Raw genomic sequence first — 13,442 nt, 5'->3', positions numbered from 1 at the left:
CAGCAAAGCATGAGGAGTGCTTAATCATTCTTCTGCCCCATTTCCTTTCATGCAGTGTCCAACCTCCCCACAGCCTGGTTACAGGGAAATGGCATTATGCTGGAGGGGATAAAAATGCTTTTCTTGTTCAGTTCAGATTGCTTTCTCCCTTCTTCTGTTACTTTGCCAGGACTGCTCCTTCCCCAGCACAAGCAGAAGCAGCAGACCACAATCCCTGGCTTAGCACGGTGTCCAAACTAGAGGCACTTCTCAGTAGACAGGTTCACTTTTGAACAGCTTAGCTCCCATCTGCAGTGGCCACCTGCCATTTTAAGTTACCCGCAATGTAATGCCCTGGTCCACTGATCTATGAAATGTATTAATACGTCTGTAGTTTCAGTAGGACTATGGCTTGCATAGATCTATGGGTCAGGGCACTGGATTTTGGGTAACGTAAGACGGCAGATGGCCACCATGGATTGGAGCCAAGTTTAGCTCCCTTTCAAAAGCACTGCCCCAAATCCATTACTGACACATTGTTAGAACCATGCCCAGGGGGCCTGAGGTCCGGTGCCAGTCCCAATACCACCTCTTATGTCTTCAAATCTGTTTTGTAGATCGTAAGCCCCTTACAATATTATTTGTAAAGAACCATACACAGGGATGTCGCTATAAAAATAAATAAAACTAGTATTTAGCATTATCAAGGCAAATTTGAAGACTCCTAAACAGGTGAAACATATAAGGAATACAGAAGGAATCAGAAATGGCTCCTAAATAATACCCAGGAATCTAGGGTAATTTCAATAAGCTGAGTGAGTATTTTTAAAGCAAGGAACCACCCGTCCCTAAATTGTCACAGACTTTCAGATGATGCAGCATCTCAAGCTGAATTTGGAGGCTCTGATCAGTGGCGTAGCGTGGGTTGTTAGCACCCGGGGCAAGGCAAGTAATTTGCGCCCCCTAACCCGTGGATTTGCGCCCCCTAACCCTAACCCCCAGATGTTGCGCCTGGTGCGGCCGGCCCCCCCTGCACCCCCCACGCTACGCCACTGGCTCTGATATTCCTCAAGGTGACTCCCAACACATCAATAACCTTTGCAGCCATCTAATTTTACAACATCTATATGTTTAGATTATCCTTAGGTAAGATACCACAATACTTTCCCCAGATATTTTCACTCCAGATTTTGTCCTGATCATTCCCTTTTCAGCTGAAGCGGAAGCACGCCTGATTTTATCATACATTTCTTTCTATTGTAATGAAATGTTGTAAACAAGGTATGACCTGTTTATTCAGCATTCATCCTGATTTGCTTCCACAAAGCTTACGGAGAGATTTGACTATGTCTGATCTTTGGCATTCGTTCTGATTTGTTGGGCAAGTACACAACACTGAACGTTCATTGTAACTTGCTTGTGGGGTGTCTTTCTGTCAATCATTCATCTATCCTACACTTCTCAGTGAAGTTCCTCGGCAACTTCCTAATGGCAAAAAGACTGTTTTCTAAAACAAACAAAAAAAGTGAATTTATCTTGCCAGGGCGACAGGATGCAATTTAATCCACTTTAAGCGGTGTAAACCTAAATTACTGGCACATGCTTGAATTCTGCCCGCAAAAGATTTTTCTTTAGAGTTAAGTGTTACAGAGAATGACCCACTTTCAAGCTCACCATAAATACAAACAAACCACGAAACAGTCATGGATTTCATCGTGCTTCGGGATTTTATTTAAGTTCAAGCAGTGGTGATTCTCCCTCAGGGCAAGTAAGAAGAGCTCTGCTGAATCTGACCAAAGGGCTTCAAGGTCTAACATACCAGCCCAGTGTTTTGTGGGTTAGTTGGAATGGTGTTTTGTTGTTGCTTTTTTAACCAAACAAACTGAAATATACTGTTTTATATGTTACTTTAAAAAATATAATTTTACAATTATTTTTTTCTACATACGAACCTCCAGCGCATTTTCAAAAAAATCAGAAGTCAGCTCCAAAAGCGCCTTGCGCTTCTCCAGGACAATAACAAGAGAATCCCATGCATCTCCCATGGTTTCTGCCATAGCATCATACACCTGGCTTTTATCTTTGGCTTCAGCTGCAGTCTTGTCCGCTTCGCGTAATAGGTCCCAGACTTGTTCTTCCAAAGGCTGAGAAGGGAAGAACAGAGAACATGAACCCATCAGAAATTAAATTCTTAAAACACCATGGATGGCACCCCGCCTCATTATATGTGCAAGTCTTGTTGTCAACAGAGCCCAAAATTGCACCAGTAAATTTTATTTGTTGGTTAGGTTTTTCCAAGAATGTAAACCTGTTTACACCTGGTGCTGAAAGCTCCTGGGAGGAGGGCTTAGGCGCCCAGACCTGGGGTAGCAATAGGAGGCCTGATGTGCTCTTTCCACTCACCAAACCTCAGTAGGTGAGGAACAAGTGGCCCTTGATATACCCTCTATATCAGGCTTCCTCAACCTTGGCCCTCCAGATGTTTTTGGCCTACATCTCCCATGATCCCTAGCTAGCAGGACTAGTGGTCAGGGATGCTGGGAATTGTAGTCTCAAAAACACCTGGAGGGTCGAGGTTGAGGAAGCCTGCTTTAGATCTCAATAGAGTTGTTTTCTTTACCTGGGAAACAATTAAATGAAATGTAATAGAGAGATTGGACTTGTTAATCATGGACATGTTTCATTTCAGTGCTTTCAATGGGACTTGGTTATAATTACATTTTGTAAGATTCTGGCTCATGAAGAGTCGGACACGACTAAACGACTAAACAACAAACAGTCTCTTGTCTTTGTCACAAGTAGGTCTCCAAGTGACTTACACTGAAGAACATCTACATCTAAAATCTGCATCATATGCTCAGAATGGTTAAATATACAGAAGCTCTGTTCTCCTTTGCATTTGCTGTTGTTGTTGTTTTTTAGTCGTTTAGTTGTGTCTGACTCTTGGTGACTCCATGGACCAGAGCACGCCAGGCACTGCTGTCTTCCACTGCCTCCCGCAGTTTGGTCAGACTCATGTTATAGTAGCTTCGAGAACACTGTCCAACCATCTCATCCTCTGTCGTCCCCTTCTCCTTGTGCCCTCCATCTTTCCCAACATCAGGGTCTTTTCCATTTACTTACAATAATACCTGCAACAGTGAAAGGTGTTAGGGAACACCCTCTAATTTATTCATTGTTCAAATTAAAGTAGTCTGTAAGTTTGCCTCTGAACGAGTCCTTTCACTTACTGTTCTTTTACTGTCTTTGCTATAAAGAGTAACAAATGCTGCATGTTCTTTTCATTTTAAAATCTTCAGAGTGTCTTCCAGAGACCTGATTTATGTTTGGCTATTTTCATCTGGAGTCTTTATCGTGACAATGGATGAATGGAGTGCCAATTTCTGCTGTTACATTTGGTGCTGCTATCAGTAAGAATGTATAATGAAATGAGGAACCTGTAATAGGCAAATTAAAGTCCGGGATAACTCATTCTCCTGATACAGACTGTAATCAGAACAGAAGATAGGAAAATCTGAAATTCTCCTGATAGAGGCTGAGCTGAGAATAGGAAATAATAGAACACTAATTCATCATTGCGCTAAACTCAGAATCATAATCTCCCGGTTTCTCCCAAGACACCACCCAACGTTATCCTCTGTGTCAGTGATGGGTTGCATCTGAATAGGCTGTTAATCTGCCCTTCTTCAAAGAAAAGCTTTTGAGAAACACATTTCAGAAAATAATGGAACTATTATTCCTTAATTAAAAAGAGAGATTAATAGTTGTCAGGGGGGGAATGAAGAAAGGGTCACTAATTAATAATTAGCATTTGAAATAGGAATCATGCATAAACAAAAACAAGTAAATACAGAGTTCTGTGAAGCTGCTACAAAGATTTCCTCTGAATATTGTTATCTGTGGGGCATTAAAATGTACTGGAAACAAAACACATGTTCTTAGCGCTAGTGTGACCAAACTGCAGGAGGCAGTGGATGGAAGGAGTGCCTGGCATGCTCTGGTCCATGGGGTCACGAAGAGTCAGACACAACTAAACAACAAGCGTTAGGGGTTTCCCTGGTAACTTTTTTTGGATAATAGAAGCATCTGTTTCATGGGTGCTTCACTTGTCCTTTGGATCTCATGATGAGGGCTAAGCCTTGCCTCCCCATCAGATCTTGGGGATGAGTGGTGGTGGGATGAAGTTATTGAAAATTTACATGAGCACTAGTGACCACAATCCCCAGTGCTATTTTTCTAGAAAAAGAGGTGCCAAACTCGCCACGAATGCCTCCCTCGTTCTCTTATAATGGCAATGGCGCCCACCTGAGAGGTGCCAGAACTGATTTCTTCAGCAATGTCTAGGCAACACAAAGACCATGTACATACGCAATAGACAATCTTTTATAGAATTCCTTCAAACCATAACAAGTCCAAAATGAAATCTTTAGTCTCAAAGTCTCTGAAAATCTTGAAATGAAGCGAGGTACCAGACTTTGTACGATGAAAGACAAGCTGTGAAGCTTTCTGTATTCAGCAAATATATTGCGGAAAAATAAAGGGAAACAAAAATATTCCACTAAGGACTGAGCATATGCATTGGCCATGGAATGGCGGCTGTCAAGAGCAGGCTTTCCTCAAACTCAGCCCTCCAGATGTTTTGATACTACAATTCCAAGCATCCCTGCCCACTGGTCTTGCTAGCTAGGGATCATAGGAGTTGTAGGCCAAAAACATCTGGAGGGCCGAGTTTGAGGCAGCCTGGCCACGAGGAACCAAAGAAAGTCAGGAGGAAGGAGGGGAAGAGTGTTCCCAGCTGATTCCAGCTTGCTGAAGGGATTTGCCTATGGGTTCGCAGACTTCCAGGCAGTGCCAACTTTTAGAATCATTCATAGAGTGAAGTCACTCAGGGAGAACTGGATGTATTGTATTGCCTAACAGAATGAGCTGTGATTCAATCATGTAGTTAGTAAAGGTAAAGGGACCCCTGACCATTAGGTCCAGTCGTGGCCGACTCTGGGGTTGCGGCGCTCATCTCGCTTTATTGGCCGAGGGAGCCGGCGTACAGCTTCCGGGTCATGTGGCCAGCATGACTAAGCCGCTTCTGGCGAACCAGAGCAGCGCACGGAAACGCCGTTTACCTTCCCACCGGAGCGGTACCTATTTATCTACTTGCACTTTGACGTGCTTTCGAACTGCTAGCTTGGCAGGAGCAGGGACCGAACAACGGGAGCTCACCCCGTCGCGGGGATTAGAACCACTGACCTTCTGATCGGCAAGTCCTAGGCTCTGTGGTTTAACCCACAGCACCACCCGCGTCCCCTTTCATGTAGTTATTTTATTTAAAATTCAGGTGCTGCCAAGATTTTCTACGAACCAGATTAGGGGAGGGAGAGATGGGATCAGGAACATGCCAGGGAAAAGAAGGGTCCTTCTATTTGACCTATAATAGCAGGCTGCTTCCTGTCTTGTTCGGCAACCCAGGACCAGAGACTCCTAAATGTTCTATATCAGTTGCTATATTTCTCCCCAGTGGGATATTTTTATTTCTTAATATTTATCTAATGTCATTTGTCATTTTAAATTTTATTTAATTAATATTGTATATCTTAATATTTATTTCTACTATCCATAAAGAGAACTATCTTCTCACACTGCCAGAAGGACTGATGACTTTATTATCAGAGATATGTTAAAAGAGAGGGAGTTCCCATTACAAGGGCCTTTGTATCTCTGTTATCATTTCCTAGTTGAGGAATTAGAAAAGAATGTACTTATTATTACAGAACCTTCACAGGTAGCTCCAGTGAATGAATGAATTTGCTTGCTTGCGTCAAGTAGAGAAGGGCCATAATGTGTGGTAGATAACACATTGGTTCGAAAATGGTTGTCCTCCAAAAAGTACATTTCCATAGAATGAAAAGGCTGCTGAATGATACAGAATGCCTAATCAAAAACAGAGTCCTGTGGATTCAGAAGTAAGCTCCAGCAAGTTCAAAGGAACTTACTCTCCCAGGTAAGTGGGACTGAAGGCTTAATATTTCTGTTAAAAACACTGAACATTTGTACTCCAGTACTTCTTGGTCTGGTCCTTACTGGAGCAGATCAAAGTCCATTTTGTTCAGCATTCTGTTTCTAACTTTGAAAAGCCAGAGACATAAGAATGCAAAATAAAAACACAATATAAATAATAAAGAAAACGAAAGTAAAACAAAACAAGAAACTCCTTCCCACAGATACATTTCAAAGGCCATAAAATGTTAATCAGCCCAACGCCTGGTTGAAGAGAAACGTTTTTGCCTGGTGCCTAAAAATATGTAATGAAGGTGCCCGGTGAGGCTCCTTGGGAAGAGCTTTCCACAGATGGGGAGCCACCACAGAGAAGACCCGTTCTCATGTTGCCACCCTCCAGACCTCTCATGGGGGAGACCTTTGCAGGCCACAAAGGTGATGGCCTTTCTCTGTTGTTTGTCCCCAGTGCCTGATATTAAGAGATATACTGCTTCTGTATATGTACCATATATACTCGAGTATAAGGCGACCCGAATATAAGCCGAGGCACCTAATTTTAGCACAAAAAACTGGGAAAACTTATTGACTCAAGTATAAGCCAGTTCACCACACCTCAAACTTGGTGGTGGCGGCAGCGGCGGAGGAAGAACAAGCAGCCCAAAAGGGCTGCTTTCGGGCTGCTCGTTCCTCCGCTGCCGCTGACAGCGGCAAAGGCAGAGGAGGAGGGAGGAGCAGCCCAAAAGGACCCTCACTCAAGTATAAGCCAAGTGGGGCTTTTTCAGCATAAAAAATGTGCTGAAAAAGTCAGCTTATACTCGAGTATATATGCTAAGTTGCATTTAGCTATCATAGTTAGTAGGCATTGACAAACATAACTTCTATGATCTTGTGCAATCGTTGTTTATTTAAGACCATCCAAGCAACTACCCAGAAACATGTTTGTAGCAGTGAATTTCACATTTAATTGTGGCATCTGTTGAGGCAATTATTTATAAATACTTGGCCAGGTATACCAGAAAGTCATAGAAAACTTGGTATAGATTGCCAGCAAAGGATGGCAGAAAAACAAATACCGTGCATGGGTTACATATCCATCAATCACCAGATAGAAGGCCCCCTTTAAAAAGCACCCATGAAGCTTGGTCCTAAGTGGACCAATGAAGTCTTGTCTGACTACTGAGTACCATTAGACTCCAGCCACGTTATGAAAGTGGCGTGTGATTATTTCGGTTTTAGGCATTCCTCATCAAACAATAAAAAATACAGATTCACCATAATAAAAAGTAGTTTAGGCTATCCATTCCGCATTGACAATGGTTGTTATATTATGCTGGTAAAATCAGCGTTTAAGCTCCCAATGTGCTATTTCTTTCTGATGCTGCTAATTATGCTAATAAATTTGTTTCTAAGCTTCTGGCATGCTGAATCTCAATGAGCAATTTGTTTTTTAATTGGAAGCTATTTGCCAATAGGTAAATGGGCGCACTTGGCCATTATGCTCTCCTCTTGTTGGGCAGAACAGCCTATGAATTCAATAAATATATTTCAAGTCAGCCAATTCGTTTCCAATGCCAGCTGTTCCTCTTACCATTCATTACGTTTCGCGCACAGAGCAAAGTCTATCGCTGACATTTATGTGGTTTTGAAACAGGACCTAGGTATTGATTCACCCAGAAAAAAAAGGATCTTGGAGCCATAGCTAGCTTGTCCACAAGAGGATTTTAAAGGCCATTCTCCGTAAGAGATGGAAGCATTTGTTACCGTGTATATTCGATCAAGGGCAGCCTCTAGACACATTTCAGACTAGTACAAATGGAAAGGGCGCTGTAAATACTTTTACAGGCTGTTGCTCGATATTCCATGTCTCCGCAATTTGCTCTCCAGTGCAACAAGCAGGTCTGTTAAGAGTGCCAGTGAAAGGGGGAAGGAAAAACCAGTTGTGAGAAAGAGAGAGCAAGACAGAACATTTTATTGAATCAGTAAGTTCCCAAGATATTGCCCATGATCCTGTTGCTTCAATTCATACAAATACAGTGGTACCTCGGGTTACAGACGCTTCAGGTTACAGACTCCGCTAACCCAGAAATAGTACTTTGGGTTAAGAACCTTGCTTCGGGATGAGAACAGAAATTGTGCTCCGGCGGCGCGGCAGAAGTAGGAGGTCCCATTAGCTAAAGTCGTGCTTCAGATTAAGAACAGTTTCAGGTTAAGAACAGACCTCCGGAACAAATTAAGTTCTTAACCCGAGGTACCACTGTAGTATATTTCATCCAGGGGCATGTCCTGTGAATGTATTGGCGAATCCCTGTATATGTGTAGACCAGGATTAGGCTACCTAAGGCCCGGGGGCCGGATGCAGCCCAATCGCCTTCTCAATCCGGCCCGCGAATGGTCCGGGAATCAGCATGTTTTTACATGAGTAGAATGTGTGCTTTAATTAAAAAGCATCTCTGGGTTATTTGTGGGGCATTGGAATTTGTTCATTTGTTTTTTTTCAAAATATAGTCCGGCCCCCCCACCTGGTCTGAGGGACGGTGGACCGGCCCATGGCTGAAAAAGGTTGCTGACCCCTGGTGTAGACCCTCCAAGTGTCCATATTTTCCAGGCTTAGTCTTGGATTTACAGAAGCCGTCCTGGTTTCTGATTTAATCCCAGAAGGTCCCGCTTTTCCTTAGGATGTCCTGATTTCCATCAGAAAAATGTTGGAGGGTTAACAGGGTTGCCATATTTTGAAGAGAGAGAAAAGAAGACACATTTGTCATGTGCTACTTTTAAGTATGGATTGCTATGACAACTCTACCCATGAAAAAGAGGTTCCAGTTACAGATAGGTAGCCGTGTTGGTCTGCCATAGTCAAAATAAAAAAATTCCTTCCAGTAGCACCTTATAGACCAACTAAGTTAGTTCTTGGTATGAGCTTTCGTGTGCATGCACACTTCTTCAGATACACTGAAACAGAAGTTGCCAGATCCTTCTATATAGTGAGAGGGTGGGGAGGGGTATTACTCAGAAGGGTGGTGGGAATGGGAGATTGGCAGATAGCTGAGATGAGCCTGTTGACGACTCTTAACGACTGTAATAGGTCTTACAGGAAAAGGCAAGGGGTGAGAAGGTGAGAAATGGCTTAGTCATGTATAATGAGATAAGAATCCAATGTCTCTGTTCAGACCAGGTCTCTCCATGGTTTTAAGTTTGGTAATGAGTTGCAATTCAGCAACTCAGCAAAGAGGGTATGTCCTGGAAAAAGAGGTCATATGGCAACTTTAGACGACATCTGAAGGAAGTTTTTAAAAAATGTTTAATGTTTTATTATGTTTTTATATATGTTGGAGGCTGCTCAGAGTGGCTGGGGCAACCCAGGCTGGATTCTGGACACATCAAAGGAGTGTTTCAGTTAAAGGTGTTGCAAACTTTGTGTGAGAAATCGGGTTAGCAAAAAACGTAACTCCACAGCGCCATCTGGTGTCACAGTGTTAGAATGCCTAAACAATGCATATAAAGTGTTTTGTCCTTTGCCAGTGTAGCTGAGTCCCCAGTCAGATGGGCGAGGTATAAATAATAGAATTTTAATATTATGGAATAGGACGCTCCTGTTTTAATTGGAGAAATGTTGGAGGGTATGATATATGCGCAAAGTACAAAGTCTCTAGAAATCATGAGAATTCATGCAAGCTTTGAACAGTCAGTTATTTTTCACTGCATTGTGCTTATTATTCCTTAAAGGGGGTATGAGCAATTTGTTTTGAGAATGGAGGTATTATGCGATGTGTATATCACTCCCGAGAAAGACATCACAAAAATATATTGGCTGCCGTTTCTTTCTGGAAGACTGCGCAGAACTTTGTACATATGTCTGCTTGTGTTATTGTTTTAAAGGAAAATCTATCCTGTGGTCTCTGTGACTGCCATGAGGCCTAATCTCTTTATATTATATTTTTGTAAGGAAAATTGTTATGAATGGCCCCTCAGTTCTACCTGTGAGAACAAAAACATCTCAAAAAGGACTGGGGGGTGGACTGGCTTTCAAATAAAAATATTCTGTGGAGGGCCTCTGTACTGTCCCTGCTTTCTATCTCTTTCCTTCAGACTCTTCCTTCCCCATCACGACACCTCCTCCCCCATTAGGTTTTCCACACACTCAACCCTGGAAAACATTTCTCTAGCATACATGTGCCAGTGACCACTGATAGGGCCTGGACTGCAATTGCTTAAAATATCTTTACGGAACAGAAGGCCATCAGGGGTCACATTGCACAGCGATAACATAAGCTCCATCACAAGGTCATTTGGAAGTTATCCTAAGAGATCATTTTCCAGGTTCACTGTCTGATGGTGCAAGCCATTTTGTAATGGCTTGTACCACAAGAATTTAGTTTGCAAGCTGTGTGAAAACTCATTATCCTGGGCAAGCCAACTTAGTATGCAATATTGTAGTGTGAGCACAGCACAGTCTGGCACACGGTTAGGATTCCTTAAGCCTATTTATTTCATGCGAGTCCAAATTTAGGCCAAAATTGCATATGACACAACACCAACCTCCTTGCTGCCTCTCCGTCTCCCTTTCCCTCCCAGAAAAAAAACAGCAACCCACCTGGTGGGAAGTAAGCATAGCGGCTCCAGCCCACCTGGTAAGCCACTTCTGCTAGAAATACATAACTCAAGAGCAAATATGTTCAGAATGCATGTTTAAATACCATTTAGATCTGGAAATGGAGTGGAATGGCCCTGTGAATGAACCAATGTGAAAGTGGCATGGATCTGAAATAGGCTGGTTTTGGTATCCTTACATTTGGCACACCTAACCACAGTAGATAGTTGCACTGTCACAGAGAGTACATTTCATGCTATAACGGACAGCTATCTACTATGTTTGAGGGCTGCTGCACAGTAAAGTATATGCAGATTAAAAGTCTGCACTTTTCACCATCCAGCATATTTGATGTTTTATCGTGTTTTTAATATTGGGAGCCACCCAGAGTGGCTGGGGAAACCCAGCCAGGTGGGCAGGGTATAAATTATTATTATTATTATTATTATTATTATTATTATTATTATTATTATTATTGGATAGAGCAGTGCCTATGACTGCCAGGGTGCCCACGAGTACCTGTTATGGCACCTGTGAAATACCTCAGTAAATATCCCCTCAAAAATACACCTTTCACAAGAGACTGTTTGCTTCCTTTGTTCTTGTTTACAATCAGCTCAGCCTCTTCAGTATTGGACGTGACCCCTTCAACGTGCCCACTGGGTCCCACAATTCAATGTCCGCTCTCTCTCTTGTCCTGAACGGAGGAGAGGTGCAAAGAGCAGGAGGGGAGAAGCATGCCTTCACCATTTTGTGGTCCTCTCTCTTTTTTCTGCCCTTTCAGATGCGGCAGGTGTTACGCCAGTGCCCCGCGGCAGCCATTTTGTGGCATGTGCCCAAGAGCCCAAAACGTTTGGCAACCGCTGAGCTAGAGGTTTACAGCCAAACACCATCACTAAGTAAAAATTACTCAGACTCCCCAGAATATATTTGAGACCTATATGGACGTGAGGGAATAAAATAATCTTATCTTAACCTAATGGACACTTTCACTTCTGTAATGGGGGTGGGGTGGGGAGACAGCGTTCTGTCAATTCTGTCACAACACAATGAATAAAGTGGAAGATGAACACCCCAGCCTGGAAATGCTAGGGACTGTACCTTGATATAGAATCACAGAATTGTGGAGTTGGAAGGGACCCTGAGGGTCATCTAGTCCAACCCCCTGCAATGCAGGGTATGTGTGAACTATGGCCCCTTCTCTGTTAAATGTGTATGTAATATATAGTCTCCGTGTTACATGCCTTTTGACCAGCAGAAACTTTTCCCCCCCAGTGACCACTTGAAAACTATAGGTAGTCTTGCTGGACCACCTAATAATCTTCCCCCTCCTTTAATACTAGCCTCATGGTCAAAACCTGTGCCGTATTATAAAAATCATGGGCCTTAAGCCTGGCTGCCAAGAAAGGCCACTGGTTAAAAAGGTGTGTGGGAGAAGGAAGAGAATGATTAAATGTATTAGCCTTATATTATGAATATTATAGGCCCTAGGCCAGTGTTTTGCTAGGCTGGTCAAAATGGCTTAATCTTCCTTGTCAGAAAAAAAAAATCAACTGTGGGGCCCAGTATAGATATTTTCAACTGTTCTTTCCACAGCCCACCTGAAAGGATTAACAGAGGTCCACAGACACTGAGCTGAGAACCTCTGCTACAGACAGTTCTCTTTCCATGCAAAAAACCCCACAATAGTATATGCTACATTACAATATTGTCTGATATTGCTTCAAACCATATAATCATATAACCATATAATCATTTGCTTTTCTTGCATTTGCCAAGATTCTTTGAAACAACTGAACCTTAACTGCACTTAATTCTCCTTTCTGCTTTGGGCTACTTTCCAGAAGAGTGGCATTATGTTGTTATTAACGTTTCCTGAACTGCTACTACAGCTACAGAGTACTAAAGATACTAAAACAAAACCCATTATTTTTATTTTATTGTGTAAATCCTCCCTAAAAAGGTTAGTAAAGGAAGTTTTATTGAGTTGCAAGCTGAACTCTGAGAAACGCTTCCTTATGGCGATCACTGATTCTGCATACTGAAATAATATACTGAAATACCACTATATGAGAGACATAGGGAACAGATGCTGCGTAATTAACGTTTCTGTGCAGAAAGGGTGCTTGCAGCAGTGAAAATTAAGCATGTCTCTTGTTGCTTTCCCGAATCTAATTCGGAGTCCGTAGCTTCTCATGCTGGTACATCTGTTTTAAATAAGGGATAAGATATCTAGTGGCTGAGATGTGGGGCCAATATCTGTATGCCACATCAAGCTTATTGCATCATTCACACTATCCATTTGCACACATGCTCGGCAGAGTGCTCTCTCGTGTCATCCCTCTGCTAAATTCCTCTCCTAACTGAGCCCAGAGCAGTTTAAGTCTACCTATACACCCTCCACAGACTTTCCCTGGGAGTCAGTCCCCACTGGACTCAGCAGGACTTACTTCTGAGAAGACATGCAATACGGTTGAGCTATAAGCATTGCATTTATTTTAATAGGAATCTGCTCCTGCCGCAGAAGTATATAATGCCTGCATTTCATTCTGGAAGCAGAAACAAGATGCACTTCCGGCAAGTCTGGCTTGGGTAAGGTTGTCCTATTTCAAAGCTCGAAATTCCGGACACAAAACATTGTTGAGTCTGGACACTATTTCCAACAGACAAATCCCGGACATGTCTGGGAAATCCTGGATGTATGGCAGCCCTAGGCTTTGGGGTGCATTGTGCATGAAACCCTGAAACATTATTTTATTATTATTTATTACATTTGTACACTGCACTTCATCCGCAGATCTCAGGGTGGCTCGCGACATAAAAGCGCAATATAAAAACGCAAAATGCATAGTAAAAATAAGAAAGAAAAAAACCCAATAATTTC

General features: G+C 42.6%; 1 protein-coding gene across 4 annotated transcripts in view; it reads right to left on the bottom strand.

The window, feature by feature from the left end:
- CCDC141 (coiled-coil domain containing 141) overlaps positions 1 to 13,442 on the bottom strand; it is a 97,871-nt gene that overhangs the window by 73,395 nt on the left and 11,034 nt on the right. For all 4 annotated transcript variants that reach the window (XM_081193871.1, XM_081193873.1, XM_081193874.1 and 1 more), the window contains exon 3: positions 1,932 to 2,123. In XM_081193871.1, the coding sequence (XP_081049997.1) occupies positions 1,932 to 2,123 (192 nt within the window). The remainder of the gene's footprint in view (positions 1 to 1,931; positions 2,124 to 13,442) is intronic.

This window comes from Podarcis bocagei (assembly GCF_964188305.1).
Source record: "Podarcis bocagei genome assembly, chromosome: 1".
NCBI classification, from domain to species: Eukaryota; Metazoa; Chordata; class Lepidosauria; order Squamata; family Lacertidae; genus Podarcis; species Podarcis bocagei.
The sequence above is the reverse complement of the archived record's forward strand: the minus strand, read 5'-3'. Positions and strand labels throughout refer to the sequence as shown.